Source organism: Citrus sinensis, chromosome 1 (genome assembly GCF_022201045.2).
Source record: "Citrus sinensis cultivar Valencia sweet orange chromosome 1, DVS_A1.0, whole genome shotgun sequence".
NCBI classification, from domain to species: Eukaryota; Viridiplantae; Streptophyta; class Magnoliopsida; order Sapindales; family Rutaceae; genus Citrus; species Citrus sinensis.
In genome coordinates this window covers 11,280,001-11,300,524 of record NC_068556.1, presented here as the reverse complement: position 1 = coordinate 11,300,524, position 20,524 = coordinate 11,280,001, and the positions used below count along the sequence as shown (strand labels likewise).

Below are 20,524 nucleotides of genomic sequence, written 5' to 3'. Positions count from 1 at the left end.
AATATTAAAATATTTATTTTTAATAAAATAAATAATATTGAAAATTTATCCCTTTGAATAAAATAAATAATATTAATTAAAAATTATATTTTTTTAAGACTCACAAATGATTATTTATTTTATTTAGTATTATTTAGTTTTTTAAAGAATAAATATAATAATAAGTCTATAACTAAATAACATTAAATAAAATAAAACAAATACTATAAATAAAATAAAATAAAATAAAAATAATTAATATTAAAAATTATATTTGTTTTTTAATGCTCGCTACTGATTATTTTATTTTATTTAAAATTTTTAGTTTTTTGAAAGATTAAATACAACAATAAGCCTGTAAATAAATAATATTAAATGAAATGAGAATAAATAATATTAATTAATATTTTTAATAAATAAATGATATTAAACATTAATTTTTAAATAAAATATATAATATTAAAATAAAATTTATTTTTTAAGACTCGCTACTAATTAAACAACATAAAATTTTAAACAATTTGGATGTATGTGCTAAAAATTTTAATTTTTAAGCTCTTTTACGTTTTTGATAAATAGTAGGGAGCATAATGTTAATATTCAAATAAATTTCAAATAAATGAATCTCTACCCTTAATTCTTCTTTTTCATTGAATCCAATTACCAATAATTGAAACCACAAAAAAACAAAATCAAGTGGTACCTTACAACTGTTGCAAGATAGTTGAGTCCCATACTTTTATGGTATAATAAAATCTGTTATAAAATGACTGTTATCTATTATCAATTTTCTTATAGTGATTTAGTGTATAATGCTCATGTCTTAAAAACTTTTATTTCAAACATCTTATTCAGTACTAAGATGAACAATGAGAGAATCAATATTTTCAAAGATTTTGACTAAAAAATGTGTAAAACAAATTTATATATTTTCAAAAATAAAACAAAGATAAGTATTGTAAAATAGCCATTCTTTTTTTAGCTTTTGGCCCCTTCTTCTTCGTTTTTCTCATCTTTCAATTGGTCACATTTTATTCATAAAACTGGTTATATTCATATTAGTTTGGACGCAGTAAAAGAAATCTATTAGGTCTAATATACTTCTTCACTTCTTTTTTTTGATAATTTTTGTAAAATATTTATTATTATTATATTCTCACTGCAAGTGTTTTGAGTGTAAAATTCAATTTTAAACATCCAATAAAATTAATAACTAAAATTTTGTTAAATAATTTGCTAACAAATTGACTTGGTTATTTGTCTTAACTAAAATTTTGTTAAATAATTTGCTAACAAATTGACTTGGTTATTTGTCTTAAGTATGTGTTAAATCTCTTAAAATTGGGTGTATATACTAGTTTTATTGGTGTTTTAATTAAATAAAATTAATTCGTTTAAATAATATAAAGTTTGTTTTTGAAATTTTAAAGAGTGTACAAAGTAAAACTTAATTTTTTGAAAAATCGATACATGAGTATACGAAATAATAAAGTGTTCGAAATAATTGAATGTTCAACTCTTTCTCAAATAAGAACAAGATATTACATGCCTAGATACAAGAATTTTAGTGTAGCCCAAGAATCATAACTTGAGGTGGCAAAATAGGTTACAATATTATTACATGACATGATATGACATGATTTTTCTGTATTTGTGTTGAGAAATATTAATACAAGTAATAAATAGGCTGAAATGCACGATATGATGAATAACCACGTCATATCCATATTGTGCGACTTCAACATGATCATATGTTTATGATACAAATTTTAATTAATATGCGGTAATATTATTAAAAATAACAAATATATATATATATATATATATATATATATATGGATATGTATGTATGTATGTATGTATATATTGAATGCTAAATTAATTATTCGCGTGTAATATCTATATTACATTATAAACTTATTCATGTAATATTTATGTCATGTTAACTAGTTTATGATATATTTTTAAGAATGATATTAATATATTTAGGCCTCTTTGGGATTGAGATTGAGCAGTTATAAATTAAAAGTTTTAGTATTAAAGTGTTTGGTAAACAGCTACTGTAACTTATAAGTTAAGTTGATTTAGTGTTACACTTATATGATAAAAAATTCACTATATTAATAATTTTGTCAAAGTTACATTTAAAAAATTATATTTATTACATACTAATAATTTTTTTTATAATTATATATTTTTTCAAAGTAATTTTAGATTGAAAGATACAATATCTCAATGTTAAGTAGGACTTTATTATTATTTTTATATATATTAAATAAATTAATACGATTAACACAGTTAATAAATTAAGGGAGCCCCTATGTTACAATTAATGTAACATACACACTAAACAACAACCACACAAATAATGAACCCACACAATTTGTGTGATTGTTGTTGAGTGTGTATGTTACATTAATTGTAACATAGCATTTGCCATAAACTAATAGAATGGTGTTTCAATATTTCGAGTTCGACGCCTTCAATAGTCATACGCGCTTCTTGACCCTCCAATTAGTAAAAACTCAAAACGGTTAGTGCTACTTGCTGGAACTAAAATTACTCTCCTAAACGACCCGCCGTTTACAAGCAAAAGTTTCCGAGAAAATAAAGAAAGTAAAAAGAACTCTCCCGACCCAAACAGAAACCGAGCTTGCAAAAAGGAGCGTGTTTGGTTACTTGTAGCAAAGTGATATGGGGAATCCGAAGCAGAAGTGGACAGCGGAGGAGGAAGAGGCACTAAGAGCTGGAGTAGCCAAACATGGCACAGGCAAATGGAAGAACATACAAAGAGACCCCGAGTTTAATCCCTTCCTCTTCTCCCGCTCCAATATTGATCTCAAGGTCTTCTTTCTCGTTCTTTCCTTTTAAATGCTTTTCTACAATGTTCGGCTGTCGTATTAATCAAAGAAAAACAATATTTTTTTTATTATTATTGATGGATTGAGCGGGAATTTATTGCTAAAGTTGAGCTGCTCAACTCCATTTGTGTTTGAAGCATGAAAATGCTGTGTGATGATAATTAAAAATCAAAAAAAAGAAAAGACCTGTCTGAACTATTTCTTGCGGATTTTAAGCTCTTATATTGTTAATTCATAGGAAATTCAGTATAAGAATTGTACATGAATTGAGAACTCCTTAGCTTTTCACTAATCAAAATTAATTTGCATGTTGGAGGATTAAACTGTGACAAAGATTGCAGGTTCTGAATTCATAGGATGCCAACCTAAACTGATTTTTTGTGTATCTGCTATAACTGTATAATGTCCAAAGATGTAAATCATTATTGGAGTCTGCAGTAGGTGAATTAATTTCAAAAAGATTTCTGTATTTTAGAAGCCTCTTCACATACGGTGTGTATGGGAGTGGTATATTTTGTAAAACGCACTTTATACTGAAGCACCAGCAGGCCCTTTCTAGAAAAGCACCTATGTAAACTTAAAATACTTTCTGACCAAACTGTGTCCAAGAAGCATTTCAAGTGCTTTTGATACAAAATAGACAGAAATCAAGATGTTTATTTGTTTGTAGCAATTCTATCTGTACGAGTACTCAAACTCACCATCAATGAAACCTCTCTTTGGGCATTTTTTTTTTGGTTGAAATTTTGCACTACTCAAGGAGTGAAACTGCTTGCTGAATCATATGGCAGAGAATTGAGAAGGATAGGATCAGGGCTTGTGCCACTGCTAATTAAATGGAAAAGAATAAGAGGTTATTGGTTATTGAGAATTGGATTTAGATTTCTCTGATTGTGCTACCTCCGGTTGGTTAAAATGCTCATTAACTGACTAGTTGGTAGATCTAAGCTCCGGTTATTGAATATATTCCTTGGTTTTATTTTTCTATACTGTAGCTTCATTGAAGTCAAAGATTCCCACCTGTTTCGATCTAATAAGACCTGAGAATATTTATTCCAAAAAAAATTATAAAATCTCATCTCTACTCCATAATCTCTTACCTGTTATTGTGTACTTGGGTAGGATAAATGGCGGAATATGAGTGTTAGTGCACCTCGAGAAAAATCAAGGACACTGAAACCAAAAGCTGGCTCAGATGCTCCTGCTGTGCCCTTGTCCACTCCACAGACTTCTGCTCTTCCTGCTGCAGTTCCAATTGATGCATCAGCAGATCCAATCACTGACGAGTCTGCAAGAAGCTCTGCTCCAAAGTATGGCATGTCTCTCTTTTATTTGATTTCTTACTAGTATAGAGTTTTCCCTCTTAATTTTGGCTGTTTTCATGTGGTATAACAAGGAAGAAAACAGTTACACCATGCTATGTCATTTATCATGAAGATCTACCGCTTTCTGCCGGTTAATTAAAACATTTCAGATTGTCCATGGATTAGAAGACTGGGAAATCACAGTTATTTATTAATTTCAAATATCTTTATGCACTTGTTTGTGCTTGTCGCAGAACTGTGATTCAATGGTTTTAACTACTTATGGAAAAGGAAATACATTACTCTATACGTGGAAGTGGACTCCTTGTCCTCAAAGCCATTCTGTAGTCCTGTTATTGACTATACTGTAGACCTATTAATGATGAATATTAGGTTAAGTGCTTCAACTTCTCAGAGAAGTAGATTGTAAGAATAAAGATATTTCAATGATTAGATTTCTGAGATCTTTTCATGCTTAGCCTGTTTTGTGGGGAGGATATCAATATGTTTGGTGCCCTTTCCAAAGATCTAAAAGCATATACAAATCGACCAGAACCTATAACTGAAGCACAACTAGATGTCTTTTGAGCACTTCCTTGAGAACGGGGAAGATTAATGTGTAATGTATTATAGTAACAATTGATGCATTCACATATCAGGATACTTTATCATATGTGGCTTAGCAAGCATTAATAATTTCTTTTTCTTGAAGCAGATAGTTTATACCCTAGTCACATTGCAATGTAATCACCTTCTCTTTTTCTCTATTAATTTAGGAACATCTATAAGTTACATCTATTTTAACTTTTGTATAATGGGAGCCATGTGCTCTTAATACGAAGAGTTCTCCTCTCAGATCTGTTTCATTCCTTCTGATTTTGTGATGTTTAAAATAATTAATCAATCTCCCAGGTACAATGCATTGATTTTTGAAGCAATTTCTGCATTGAAAGAGCCCAATGGATCTGACGTTTCAGCAATTCTCAGCTATATTGAGGTGCAATATAATTTTCATTCTCATTTGTTTCTGTATCAACATTTAGTCCTGCCAGATGGGGGACACTATTTATTTGTATTACAATTGAATATCTCCATTAGCTTACTGATGTTAGAAAAAAACCTACAGGCTTAAGAAAATAGGATTTTGATTTTTCCCATTTGCGACTACTCTCCCCTACATTTGCAACTCAATTTGATAGTATTCTTATTTTCTCAAGATTTTACTGGAAAGAATTGTGTCAATCACATGCATAACTTATGGTCACAAGCTGCCTTTGAGAAACCTGCTGTTTTTAGAAAAGCTGCTATCCTCATTTTGAGTAAGCTTTCTAGCTTAGTGCTTGGCCTTGGTTGTTTTTCAGAGCTCCTTTCAACTTAACTGTAGAAACAAAATAGGGCATCATCTATTTGATCTTACGCAATGACAGTTTTGCCATCATTCAGGTGAATGATAGCTGATAATTTTACTATATGTTGTTTTCGAGCTTGTTTAAGACTACAATAACATCTGAATGATAATTATTGGTCCACTTAGATGTTTTGAGTGAGATTTACATAATTGTTATTATCTTCTCATTTTTGAGGGTTTACTGGGATTTCACCAGTTTCCCATTTCTTATTAATCATGTTATGTAGTATCACACAAAATGTCTGGAAAGAAAATTTTGATTTGAGATGTCAATCGTTTTGTTTCTTTAATAATTTTTGCAGCAAAGGCTTGAGGTGCCTCCAAATTTTAGGAGGCTGTTAAGTTCGAGGCTGAGAAGGTTGGTTGCACAAGAAAAACTTGAAAAGGTGAATGGCTTTTGCTTTTCCATTCAATTCATATGCTGACTATTTTTCACCATGATATTTCCCCTACCGTAATTTGTTTTTGGTTGAAGTGAACAGTACCTAATTTAACAATTGATTTTACAGTTTAGACATTGCAAATGTCCTTTTCATACCCCTGGGCACATCAGTCCTGGTAGATTAACTCCTTAGCAGATTGAACTTCTAGGTAGCCTTTTGATACTAAAAAATTACACTAATGAAAAATAAAGCTTTTCAGAAAAAAGTTGAAGGTCTAGCCATAATACAGCTATAGTAATTCCTAATATTTATTTCATAGATATCAGTCTCTTGAACATTTAGAGTCAAACATAGAAAGTTGCGCAGCATGAAATCTTTTCTGGTCAATATCTATGGAGGTAGTACACTTCATGAGGCTCATGAATCATGATGAACCAAAAAAGGCTCTAGTTTCAATAATGTACAATAAGTGTAATTTATATATGCATTAGGCATAGCAACATCATCTCTAAGTGTTATGCTTCTTTGGAGCTTTTCTTTTGCTTTACTATTTCTGACATGATTGGGATAAAAGATTAAAGATGCACAGATTATGGGTTTAATTTCCTGGCACATTCCCTCCCTTGAAAGACACCAAATAACCCACCATCAGATCAAATAAATAATTAACTAGTATTCTTGTAGCCACTAAACAAGAAAGATGGCTGTGTGTGAGCAGGAAAGCCATATTTGAAGAAATAGAAATGAATAGAATTAATACTGAGTTTCCCAACTTTTAGGCCAGGATGTAATGCTAAAGCTGTTGTTCATTACATCATGATACTACAGGTCCAAAATTGCTTTAAGGTAAAAGAAGATGCCTCATTGGGAACAAAAACGCCAAACCCAAAACAGAAGGATACCCGACCTAAGCTGTTGCATAGCACTAATGACCTAAGCCCTGCTGATACAGTACAAGAAGCAGCTGCTGCTGCAGCTGGCCAGGTTGCTGATGCCGAAAACAAGTCTTTTGTGGCAGCTGAAGCAGTTAAAGAGGCAGAGAGGGTTTCAAGAATGGCTGAAGATACAGATTCTCTGCTACAGCTAGCCAAAGAGATTTTAGAGAGATGTAATATCAGAAATATCATTCTTCCCTTTTTCTTTAGGGTCATTCATTTGTACTTTATATGTATTCATATTTTGTTTTGGACATGACAGGTTCACGTGGTGAAATTGTTGTCGTGGCATAGGATATTGTATCAGTCCTTGTCGAACTAAGAGGGTCACGCCTTCCATTAGCCTGTGTAAATACGGTTAGTGTTCTTTTCTCACTTGTAATGGTGTATTCAAATTTATTATTGGTTTTGTGGTAAGTATCCATCCAGCCTTTATCATTTTTCAATCTGGATGCAACGGATATCTTTTTTTTTTCTTTTTCTTTTTTGGTTCAATTACTGTAACCTCTGTCAAACACAAGAGAAACAGTCTTATCAGAAGATTTTCAAGTGTCTTCTTCTTCTTCTTCTTGTTGCATATTTCTAGGTTGGATCATGTACCTTTTCAGTTTGGGATTATCGGTACACCTCTGAACTTCTGATTATTCTTAGAAGTTGTCCCCTTTTTAATCAACAAAATGGTGCCAGTGCCTACTACTTGGGTGTAGAAAGACGTGTGGTTTTGTTCTTGATCAAGCATGAAACAATGGAATTCTTCAAAAACTACATCCTCCTCTCAAGTATTAAGCTGATCAGCCTTCTCATAGATGGTTTTTCCTTTAAAAATATTAGTTTTATAAGATGCTGTGGGTAGCCATTAATTTAACATTTTTTATTTGCTGGTATCATTTATTATTTTTGACAATGACAGACAAGTCATACAACCTTAGGGTTAATTAGTTGCACTTCTTTTGTCGAGCTCTAGCAATCTAAAGAGTCTTAGAATTAGATTTGGATTCAGTATTAGTATTGAGTTGATTTATGCTTAAATCTTCACAATCCTCTGTCATACGTATATTTATAATTATATATGGTTAAGATTAATTAATCTTGTATTTTTATCCAATAATTACTAATTATATCTTTTTAATAAAATGATCAGTTCAACACTTAAATCAAAATTCCTCGGAACTGGATCATCAGTAATTAAAAAGTCAAATCAATGAAACAAAAGCGTGTAAACAACTCAAACAATGAATTTATATCATCAAATCCAAAATTCAAATGCAAATGCAAGCAAATCTAAATCTCCATATCTTTTCCCAAATGCAAATGAATTGAAATTCTAGACCGTAAATGAAAACGAACATCGAACATGTAACTTCTTAGATGATGATCTTTCTTTAATTATTTTTGTTTGAAGAGTTGAGCGGAATGAGGTATTAATATGCAATGACTCTTTGGGATTCGATTCGATTTGATAGTGTTATGCCTAAGTAGAGGTGGTAAAAGTACCCGTTCGGTCCGGACTCAGACCGTACCTTGGCGTTGTGGACCGGGTATGATCCGGACTGGGAGACCGTATCTGGGCGTTGTGGGCTGGGTATTACCCGGCCTGGGTATGAAGCAGGGTCGGTCTTGGGCATCACTTAATAAACCTGGAACTCGGATTTTATTAAAAAAATATTATAAAATATATATTATTTTAAATATTTATATTTATTTGACTCATTTATTATATATAAAAAAAATTTTAAACACTTAAAGTTTATATTTTCATGTCAAATTTTATTGAAATAAATTTAAAACTTATAAAATTACCAAAAAATAAAAAAAATATATACACATAATATTAAAAAATATAAAATTCGGGTACCCGGACCAGTTGCATCCGGGCAGGGTCCGGTCATTGCAATACCCGGACCCGGCCCGAAGTTTTGCCATCCCTACGCCTAAGATGGATTATTTGAAAATTAGATTCTCAAATAAATAATCTACTTTTGTATTAAAATGCTGTAAGCTGGTTGAAGTAACTTTGCAAATCACAATTGTTAGGAATATATAATACCAAAATTAGCCTCAACAATAATATATTTCTAATTATATCCCTTTTAATAAGGTAATTTACTCTGGCAATGTCTCTTGCGGCAAAATTTTCATAATGCGAAACCCCCTATACCACACCCAATGATAATGTTATTGGTGACAAAAGAGAAGAGATGGACGCGAATACGCCCCCAAGAGTATGGTTGCCACCACAACTAGAGATGGCAAAAATATCTAGATTTGGTCGGGATTCGTAAAGATTCAGAAGATTCGGATCCAAAAAAATTAGATTCACACATTAAAAAATGTAGATCTGGATCTTAAAACTTAGAATGCGTACAAATCCAAATCGAGATATGAATGTATATATATTTGAAAAATTGGATATCCGAATCCACACTATTTTTTTAATTAAATTATTTATTTAATTAAAATTAAATGAAAAATATAGAAGTTAAATAAAAAATAATATGATTAATTAAAATATAGAGGTCAAATTAAATTAAGAAAAATATCGAAATCTGCATTATTTTATGTGGATTTGTGGTGATTTTATAATTTTATTTGTGGATTTGTGGTGGTGTTAGACTTAAATTTATGTTATTCTTGATGTTTGATTTATGCTATGGTACTTTTATTTGTGACTTTATAGTGTTGTATGTTATTCTAGGTATTAAATTGTTTATTGCTGAATTATGATTGGATTTTATTTGGTAAATTGTTGAATTTTAAATTAGATTCTAAATTATTAAATTTTAATTTATGTGGATTTAGATATCTGTGATATCCGCTCGTAATCTATGTGGATATTACCCACATATGGATTTGCATAATTTTTTGTGGATCTGAATATAAAAATATCAATCTAGATCTACATTTGGATGCACCTACATGCAGATCCAAATTCAGATTTTGTCATCCCTAACCTCAACGCGGTCATTAAATGGAATAAAAATGGGATACACCTACACCTTTACATGGTAGATCAAAATATGCTAACCAAACCTCTGGTTACGTTCATGATTTGCCACTGTTGCACAAATAAGTTATAGTTTCCCTGCATTTTTGGGAGGTGTGTGCTTGTGATAGGCTACTGTTGTATAAATTTTATTGAACTCGAAAGTGCACGAATCTATTGTAAAATAGATCAATGGTGACGAGTGTCGACCCCACGAGGAGGTGGATTTTAATTATGTGTAGAATTAATTTTCTAAGTGGGTGATTGGATTTGTGGTTGAAGTGATTTAGATTATCCTAAAATTTAAATAAAAATGGCGGGAATAAATTGAAGTAAAATCTATTAAAAAGAAATGCTTGAGTATCTAGATCTGCATCAACATGCACCATAGGCTTAATATTCCTTATTAGTGTCAATTAAATCATGAGGGGAGTTTCTATTCTTTATGAACCACACTCTAATCAATATGGTGCTAAGAGCTTGTTATGCCAAATAGTAATAACCTTGCATTAGGGAGTCAGTTATACCAATGTGGTATCTAGATAAGATTATTACTATTTGTCGACGAAAAGTCAAAACATCCACATAAATCAGAGGGGAAGAGAAAATAAATTTACCAAATAAAGCTCATGGAACATGTTGAGACTTCACCTTTAACCCAAACTTGAAAGAAAATTAGCTACTCATAATTGAACTAGGGGTAAAATGAAAATTTATTAAAATACGTAGAAAATACAAGATGGAGAAGGAATTACATAAAATGGAGCTCAAAAATAAATTTAGGGGTGTCGAATTAGGGGGAAGAGCCCCATTTTTATAGATACAATGAGTAGATCATGACAATCAGATTAAAACAATTTGGACGCTTAGAATTGCGCCACGTGGCAAGTTCTGATTGGATAGAACATATCATCAGGGCTAGGAATGACAAAAGGTCAGGTCGCCCGACCCGATCAAAAAAATTTAAAGCTCGACCTTAAAAAAGCCCAAACATTTTATAGTTATGGTCGGGTCCGACCTGACCCGAATCGGGTCAACGTCGGGTCGGGCCTAACCCGACCCTATTGAAATAGTTTTTATGTTATTTTAATATTAAACTATTTTTTAATATTTTGTTTTATAAACATGTTATTTTAATGTTTTCTTCTATACATGCACCTTAATTCGATAATTTAGGCAACTCAAATTTGTCAATATCTTGTAATTTTATGAGCACATCCCAAATTCATTCATGTTACTTTTTAATTTTTGTTCTCTTTCTAGTTATAATACCATGAATATAAAACAAAAGAAATAATTTTTCTAATTTAAAATAATTAACAAGACAAAGGCAAAATATACAATATAATTAATCACAAAACAACCAATTAATAGGAATAATTTTTTAAATTCAATTCCATAATCCAACTTTAAAAACACACAATGCGATTAAATAAAAAAAAAACACAATTCAATTCCACAATCATCTCAACCCCACACACAAATCAATTTTAAAATCCAACATGAAAAACACACAATGCAATTAAATTAAAAACACACATGGAATTCCACAACCATTTTAACCAGACACAATTCAATTCAACAACCCAACATAAAAAATTAAAAATTAAAAACTCATGTCTTATACAAATAAAAACACACAATTTAGTTTCACAACCAAACATTTAAAAACAAAAAAACATGTCCTATACAAATAAAAACTCATAATTTGAGTTGGGTGATGATGTGTGCGTGTGTAAAACTTGTGTTAGCTTTTTTTTTTTTTTTTCAAATAGGGTCGGGTCGGGTCGGGTCAGCTTAAAGTCCAACCCTGACCCGAAATTTATTAGGGCCTAAAAATTTTGACCCTAGCCCAACCTGAGACTCAAAAATTCAGGTCAAAAACCCTAAAAATTAGGGTCGGGTCTGTCGGGCCAAAAATAGGGTCGGGCCAAATTGCCAAGCCTAATCAGGGCTATCATTCCGTGTAATGCATGTATCGTACACACGTTTCTTGGTCCACTAACATACTGCCACGTCACCGGTCAACACCATATCAACATTTTAGTCTAATAGGACGTGACATATCATCAGTCAACGCCACCTCATCAGTCAATGCCACATAAGCAGTCAATGCCACATCATTCATCCAATCGAATGTTGCCACGTCATTGGTCGGTGCCACGTCATCGGTCAACACCATGTCATCAGACCGTATATGTGAACATTGTCGTGAACAGTACCATATACAACACCGTACATGTGAACTATGTCGTTTACCCTTTTATGCTCCTCATAAGGTTTTTGACTGTCTTGAGTCCAAAATTGCTGTCCGTTTTGCTCTCTGATCTTTCGTTCATTGTGAAATGACCATGATGCCCCTAAAATACATAAAATACTAAATTAAAATAAAACACACATAATTAAATCACAAGGGACTTAAATATATAAAAGTAAAGATGTTAGTGAGACTTGAAGTGTAAAATGATGATTTTCTCCTTTATAAATATATACTTTCTAATACTCAACACACCCCCCAACCAGCTTATTGCTAGTCTCTAGCAAATAAAGCGAAGACAAAATTCAAATCCAAAATGATATTTTTTTTTTTAAAAAAACAATCGTGTTTACTCAATCAGACTAATGATAGCAATCAAATAAAAGTATAAGCATTATCTCTAGTCTAAAAAACATCACTTCCACATCAACTATCCACATGCATCAGTCCAGCAGACTTTGTCACAACTATAGTAATCAAGCCACTTTCAAGAATGAAATGTCAATCCCTAAAATCTCACCGGTAGTAGTGACACTCTCACAAAGGAATTAAACCCAATAAAAATAGTCACTCCAATGAATGGTAAATTGAGAGAAAATAATAAAGAAGTGATATCACACACTCTCACCAAGATAAAAAAAATATGCATACAGCTTAGAAATAACACGATCTTAAGTCAAACAAAATATCGTGTTATTTCTAACATTTTGTTTGACTAGCATTTTGTTTGACTTAAGATCGTGTTATTTCTAAGTCCTTTTATTAGGACGTAACGTAGACTAAGGACATGACTAATAAAGGAGGAAAAATAAGGAAAACAAAATATATGTTTGAGAAAAAGTTGAGATCTTTTGAAAATTACAAGGTGCATTTCGCTTATTTATTATTATTTATTCTTTTTTTTTGTTTTTTATATGGCACAACTTTACTGAACAAAATAATTATTTATATTTTTCTCAAACATAAATAGGTGATGAAACTTGTAAGATATCGGGTAATACTCTAAATCGGAGTGGGTCAAGATGATAAGTTGACAAAGAATTTTTTTTTTAACATATATATGAAAGGCTCAAAAAGGGTTAACTATGGATATTTCAAAAAAGGAATGGCTAGAAAAGCTCAAACGGGGTAAAGATGACATTTCCATCGTCTTTTAGAGCTCTAAATAATCTTCCATATCTACGAGTTAGATGAACCTTCAGATGTAGCAACACATTTTATTATTATTATTTTATTATTTTACAATTTTTTAAAGGGTTGACTCAAAAGAAATCTAGAGATTTTGTATGAAATCATAAACTGCTAAGTTGTATGAAGAATGGGCAAAAAAGGTTACTCTCCAAGAAAAATGATAGGCTAAAAAACTTACTTGATATTTATTATGACATGTGCATTCCTTCAAGCAACTCATTTTTGTCTCCGACATTAATATGTAAAGTAGCAAACATGGCGTAACATCACTTAAGACCAAAGATAATACAAATATTAAAATTTGAAAGTCATCATATCATCCAATGTTAAAAAAAAAGCACACAAAATTTTTTTTAAAAGACATTCTACCCCCCAACCTATTCTAAACATGAAAAGAAAATATGCATGCAGAAATGTGAAAATGATGTAGAAAAACTAATTAGAAAGGTCACACTTAAAATGATAAAAAATGAAAAATGTCTGGAATTTTTTTTTTACTAAGAAGATGCGTTTCTAGAGTCACTATACTCCATATTCAGTCATTTTCGACTCAAAAAGTTGAAAGTGTATATTTATAAAGGAGAAATTAGAAATAAGAAGTTAGAAAAAAATGATTGTCAAAGCTTAATAAAGAAAAAAGAAAATGTCTAGTTTTTTTTTTTTAACTTCCAAACTACGAAGAAGCTTTTCTAAAGTCACTACACTCCATATTCAACCATTTTCAACTCAAAAAGTTAGCCACAGTTAGTCTTTACAACAAAAAATTAGTAAAAACTTAACTAAGATCCACAATTGTGAACTATTCCCTCCCCCTAATCAGAACGAAACATTGTCCTCAATATTTTAAAGAAAATAAGTAAAGTTTAGAAGACATCACCTAGGTGTTACAACATAGAAGAAAATATTTACAAGCGGAGAGCTAAATTTAATTTGCACTTCTTATTACAGTTACTGTTACTGTGATTATTTGGACACTCCAACACAAAGGTCCTGAGGTCTGGTTATGGTCTAGATCAAGTAGCTAATTAGTAGTGTGAGCATAAATAAATTTGTTTTTCACTGTGGAAGGAATGAAAAAATTTTTTATTGCATGATTAAGAAATGCGATAAAGCCATCACAAAAGTTATTGACATTTAATAAACCGATGGGTTTTTTATGAATATTCAGATAGGCCCAAGATGCTAATGTGATTAGTGCCTCTAGAGTTACAAGATCTCCTAGTAGGAAAACAAAAACATCAGCATGATTTAGCATTTCAGTTATTCTCTCTTGCATACTTGAGACGATTAACTCTTCACCAGTTGGTGAGTCAGAAAAACAACCCAAAGGTTTTAGGGTTCTTGGGATGATGCCTAACACTTGGCTCCCTCTAATATAAGCAGCTTCTGAAACTAGTTTTGATAACCCTCGGTCACCTCCTCCATATACCAAATGTAATTTCCTTGCTACTATGCTTCGACCAAGATCTATGGCTGTCTCAATAAACTCTTTATATTTGCCATAGTTAAACCCAGAGAGCACACAAATGTTCTTGAATTGTTTATTAGGAGTAGCTGCCATTGGGATACTTGTCAAAAAATAATTTTTGAGTGCTTACAAAAAAATCATATTTAAGAATCTCGGTGACAAGGGGTCACAACTGTGTATGAGGTAGCATGTCTGTGTCAATTAATGTGTAAAGTACATGGCTCAAGAGTAAAAAAAGGAACAGTAAAAAGAAAAAGCAAACAATGATAAAATAAAATTATTAAAGACAATAATGCAAATGATAAAACAACAGTGAAATAAAAGGATATTTACAGGTAGTTGCGACTGTAGCTCACATCTTCCTTTGGTTTTGCGTCCAGAAATGGCTTGAACACCCTTTATGAGTCGAGGATAGGCTTCCCATCCAGTTTTCTTATAAACTAGCAAACATGATCATTTATAGTCAGATTCTTGAGACTGTATCGTGCATGCTCTTTCTGAAATAATGGCTATAACTGGAGAATTGCTCTTTGTACGCATCCACTGAGATGCGTTTCAAGAGACAAAAAGATATCATCTAATGACTCTTTATTCAAGTCATCCCTAATGAATTGAATATTGCCTTCCTTGTTATCAGACACCATTCTTAAAGAACACGATTTTTTATCGCATCTCATTTTGGCACACTTATGACAAGCAACAAAAAGTCTTCGAGCTCTTCGTTTTCTTGCATAATTTCCTTTATCACAACCAGGCATATATGCAATAAATTTGGGAGGCAACTCACCTGCCAATTGTACTTTGGCCTCGATTAACCAGCGGATGTCAGCAGGTATGTTATTCCTTATAAGCAATCACATGTGTTCAGACCGAACTTTATAGATTGTAAGGAGGGTATTCTGAGGAAGTGAAGGAAATCGATTGTGAAGCTCTGCTAGAATCTCATTTCTGTCCATACCTTCGCCTCAGAATATCAGTTATTATAGGAAACTGAAGTAACCGACTTGATTGTCATGGAGTACCGTTATCCGCCACTTAACCGGGGTAACAAACTAAAGCACACAAACAGAGTAACAAACTAAAACACACAAAGAAAATTACAATTGTCCTCTTATTGAATTTACCTCAAGCTCCAACTGGATGTCGTAAATACCTCCCTCAATGTCTTTGAGTTGTCTTTCTAAAGCTCAACATAGGATACTAACTTTGGTAGTTATAGATCCCAAATATAATGTGTTTTACAAAATTGAATTTGGCTTATGAGATGAGATTTTACATGTTGAAGTTGTCTAAGAAGGTCCAAGAGAATCTGTTTAGCTGAGACACTCATGATTAATAATGATAAAAAAAACTTAATGGTTAAACAAACACACTTATGTAAAAATAATTTTAATTAGCAAAAGAATAGTAAAAAGAAAGAAAAGAAAGAAAAGAAAAAAATAAAATCACCGAAAAGAAAGAAAAATCTCAATTCTAATTTGGTGGGTCACTCAAATTTATTTCGGTGTCCTCTCCATGTGGTTGATACTCTAGATATGACTTTAATATTTGATCATTAACTTTAAAAGTGACACCGTTCTTTGGATCCTTAATTTCAATTGCTCCACGTGGAAAAATAGTGTGAACAATAAAGGGGTTAGACCATCGAGAGCGTAACTGACTTGGGAATATATGCAAGCGAGAATTGAATAAAAGCACTTTCTAACCTGGGGTGAAAGATTTTCTCAAAATTTACTTGTCAAGAAAGACTTTCATTCGCTGCTTGTAAATCTTGACATTTTCGTATGCATCATTACGAATTTCTTTAAGTTCTGCCTGTTGTAATCTTCTTTCTGAGCTAGCTTGCTGCATGCCAAAGTTGAATTTCTTGATGGCCTAGTACACACGATGCTTGAGTTCCACAGGTAGGTGGCAAGCTTTTCCATACACTAGCCTGTAGGGTGACATCTCAATCGGGGTCTTGAAAGCCGTTTTATATGCCCATAATGCATCATCGAGTCTTAAAGACCAATCTTTTCTGTTTGACCTTACCGTCTTTTCTAATATGTGCTTTATCTCTCGATTGGAGATCTCAACTTGGCCACTGATTTGTGGATGATATGGGGTCGTCACTTTGTAAGTAATGGAATATTTTGTCAAAAGAGCTTTGAATGATTTGTTACCAAAGTGGGTACCACCATCACTGATTATTGCTCGAGGGAATCCAAAGACATGAATCATCAAAGATAAAAGGTACATCCTTAGCAAGTAGATTGCATAAGGGTCTATAAACTTTGCTAAAATCTTTAATGAAACGTCTATAAAAACCAGCATGCCCAAGGAAAGGTCTTACTTCTCTGACTGTTTTAGGTGGAGGAATATTGGAAATTAGATCGACCTTGGCTTTATCAACCTCAATACCTTTGCTCGAAATTATGTGACTGAGAACAATACCTTATTTTACCATAAAATGACACTTCTCCTAATTTAAGACCAAGTACTTCTCTATACATCTCTGCTTGAATGAATCAACAAAAACAGAAAAGTCATCCATAAAGACCTCAAGGAATCGTTCAACCATATCAGAAAAAATGCTTAACATGCATCGTTGAAATGGAGCAGGTGCATTACATAATTCAAATGGCATTCTCCTATATGCAAAAGTGCCAAAAGGGCAAGTGAAAGTGGTATTCTCTTGATCTTTTGGTGCTATGAGAATCTAATTATATCCTGAGTAGCCATCTAGAAAGTAATAAAATTCATGACCTGCTAATCTATCAAGCATTTGATCGATAAATGGTAAAGGAAAATGGTCTTTACGTGTGACAGAATTCAACTTTCTATAATCAATGCATACACACCATCCTGTAGTCACTCTAGTGGGTATTAATTCATTATCAACATTGGTAACTACTGTGACTCCTGACATTTTGGGGACAACTTGCACATGAATGACCCATGAACTATCAGAAATTGGGTAAATGATACTTGCGTCTAATAGTTTAAGGACTTCAGTTTTAACAACTTCTTTCATGTTAGGATTTAACCGACGTTGCATTTCCCTAGTAGGTTTAGTATTTTCATCAAGGTGAATGAAATGCATGCAATTTATAGGGTTTATACCTTTTATGTCGGCTATGGTCTATCCTAATGCTCTTTTGTGCTTTTTTAAAACTTCCAACTTATCTTTTTGTTCGTCATTTAGAGATGATAAGATGATTACTGGCAGAGTGTTTTTTTCTCCCAAGAACGCATATTCCAAAGTGTTGGGTAATGGTTTGAGCTCGAGTTTCGGTGGTGATTCTGATGATGAATTGAGTTTCTTCTCTAATGGTGCTAGTTGTTCAACTCTTGACTTCCATTTATTAGTGTCCATAGATAGTGCTGAGTCAAGTAGGGCACTGACCTCATCGACTGATCTGTCAATATCAAAATCAAAATCAGAGTGAGTTAAACATGTTTGTAAAGGGTCATCACTAAGGTTTGAAAGAAATGTATTATCAACTAATGCTTCTATTAAATCCACATCAATAATTCCATTATCTGCATTGTAAGGCTGTTTGACAATATTGAAGATGTTTAGCTCTATAGTCATATTACCAAAGGACAATTGCATATTTCCAGTCCTGCATTGAATGTGAGCATCGACAGTTGCCAAGAAAGGTCGGCCTAGGATAATGTGGATGTGCTTCTTTGAGTCCTGAACTAGTTGAGTGTCAATTACAATGAAATCAACAGGAAAATAAAACTTATCTACTTGGATAAGTATGTTCTCCACAATACCACGAGGTATTTTTGTGGATCGATCTGCAAGTTGTAATACCACTGAAATTTGGTGTAATTCTCTCAGTCCAAGTTTCACGAATACTGAGTAAGGCAACAAATTTACACTAGCTACTAAGTCCAACAAAGCATTCTCAATTGTGTGGTTCCCTATACTACATGAGATAGTGGGGGAGCTTGGGTATTTGTATTTTAGAGAAATTTTGTGTTGGAGTATAGAACTAACGTTTTCTGTTAAAAATGTTTTCTTTTGAACATAAATATTTCTCTTTTTAGTCCAAAGGTCTTTAAAAAACTTGGCATACGGTGACACTTGTTTTATAGTATTAAACAAAGTGATCTTAACACTTACCTTATTGAAGATCTCAAAAATCTCACCTGTGGATTTTTCCTTCTTTCCTTCAACTAAACTCTGAGGAAAAGGAAGCTTTAAGAATGTATTCTCGTCGGTTGGTTTCTTCTTTCTCCTCCGATGATGAATCCTCAACATTCACATTTACAATTTGAGATGTTTTTGTCATCGACATCTCCACTTTGTTGTCGACTTCTTTTCCTTTTCGCAAGGTCATGACGTCATTGACCTCTTGATGCTGATGTGGTGAACTGATACTTACGTCATGCACTTCTTTAGGATTAGGCACTTGTTGACTTGGGAATTTGCCTTTCTCAACAATCATTGCCAAAGTTTGAACTGAAGAGGCAAGCTGTCCCACCATCTTCTTGAGGTTTGAAACTGATTGGGCTTGTGAGTTGAAGCCTACTCTCATCTCATTTCGTAGTTCATCAATGGTACGGTTCTGTTGCTTAATCATGCAATGAGTAAGGTTCTTCAAATTCTGGAATGTATCCTCCCATGGTCTGAGTTGAAAGTAGCTCGGGTTCTGATTGTATGGTCTAAATGGTGGCTGAGAGGCTTGGGGAACTTGAGGAATTGGTTACATTGGTGGAGCTAGAGCTGCTGGTCCATTCTATTGGAATCCTTGAGACCATGAAAAATTGGGGTGGTCTCTCCATCCAGGATTATATGTGTTGGAGTATGGATTGTAATTTGATAGTTTTCTCATTACACCTATGGCATTGGCTTGATCTGAGTATGAGTCATGGTCATGTGGTTTTATTGATTTAGCAGTCATTAACGATACTATTTGTTGGGAAAGATCTTCAATTATCACTTTGACTTCTTTAATTTCCGAACTTGACTCACCAATGTGAACCTCATTCACTCCCTTAATTCTTTTAGTATTCCTGAATGATCGACTCTGTTGTTGGGAATTATCCACTTGTCACTCCCAAATCTCTGATGCACTTTTTGACATTAGCTCTCCTTCACTTGTTGTCATTTGCCAGTCTTTCACATGTGGTAATAATCTCTCCAAAAAGTATTAGCATTGGTGCCATTTCTCGTACCCATGATGTGGACACTTCAAGTGTAGTCCATTGAATCGCTCCCATGTTTCGAAAAACTGCTCATCTTCTCTCTGGGTAAACTCTGAATTTCATTGCGAACAACATTGGTTTTATGCACTGAGAAGTATTTATTCAAAAATTTTGTTACTATTTGTTCCCATGACGTAATGCTATTAGCAGGTAATGTATTGAACCATGAACGAGCTCTATCCTTTAAAGAAAATGGGAATAATCTAAGTTTAACATCATTATCTGAAAAATTCTCATATTTAAAAGTTTGACAAATAGCATGAAAATCATTCAAATGATTATATGGGTTCTTATTTTCTAGGCCATAGAATGTTGGGAGACAATTTAGTATACTAGGTTTTAACTCAAAACTCCTATCAGCTACATTTGGGTATCTTATGCATGATGTGCTCAAGTTAGCTAAGGGACTGAAGTAGTCCTTAAATGGCCTCTCCTGTGGTGCTTGTTGTTATTGTTGCAAATCCATTTTACTTTTATCTTTAATTACGACGTGTTTGTGTGTGCAAAGTATTTTTTTCAGTTTAAGGTCTATAGGCTTAAGATTAGGTAATAGTGA

General features: G+C 32.6%; 1 protein-coding gene across 3 annotated transcripts in view; it reads left to right on the top strand.

Moving 5' to 3' along the window:
* Window positions 1-2,492: 2,492 nt before the first annotated feature.
* LOC102620353 (single myb histone 4-like) overlaps window positions 2,493-20,524 on the top strand; it is a 23,633-nt gene continuing 5,601 nt past the window's right edge. Inside the window, exons 1-7 of one of the 3 annotated variants that reach the window (XR_370377.4) lie at window positions 2,493-2,823; window positions 3,963-4,150; window positions 5,057-5,141; window positions 5,855-5,938; window positions 6,764-7,043; window positions 7,133-7,227; window positions 7,457-7,872. Coding sequence is in view for 1 of the 3 variants with exons in the window: in XM_006475428.4 (XP_006475491.1) it covers window positions 2,674-2,823; window positions 3,963-4,150; window positions 5,057-5,141; window positions 5,855-5,938; window positions 6,764-7,043; window positions 7,133-7,164 (819 nt within the window). In the remaining 2 variants the exon portion in view is untranslated. Of the gene's footprint in view, window positions 2,824-3,962; window positions 4,151-5,056; window positions 5,142-5,854; window positions 5,939-6,763; window positions 7,044-7,132; window positions 7,429-7,456; window positions 7,873-20,524 lie in introns of those variants that run through there. The other 2 variants (XR_003065014.2, XM_006475428.4) reach the window with 2 other exon arrangements.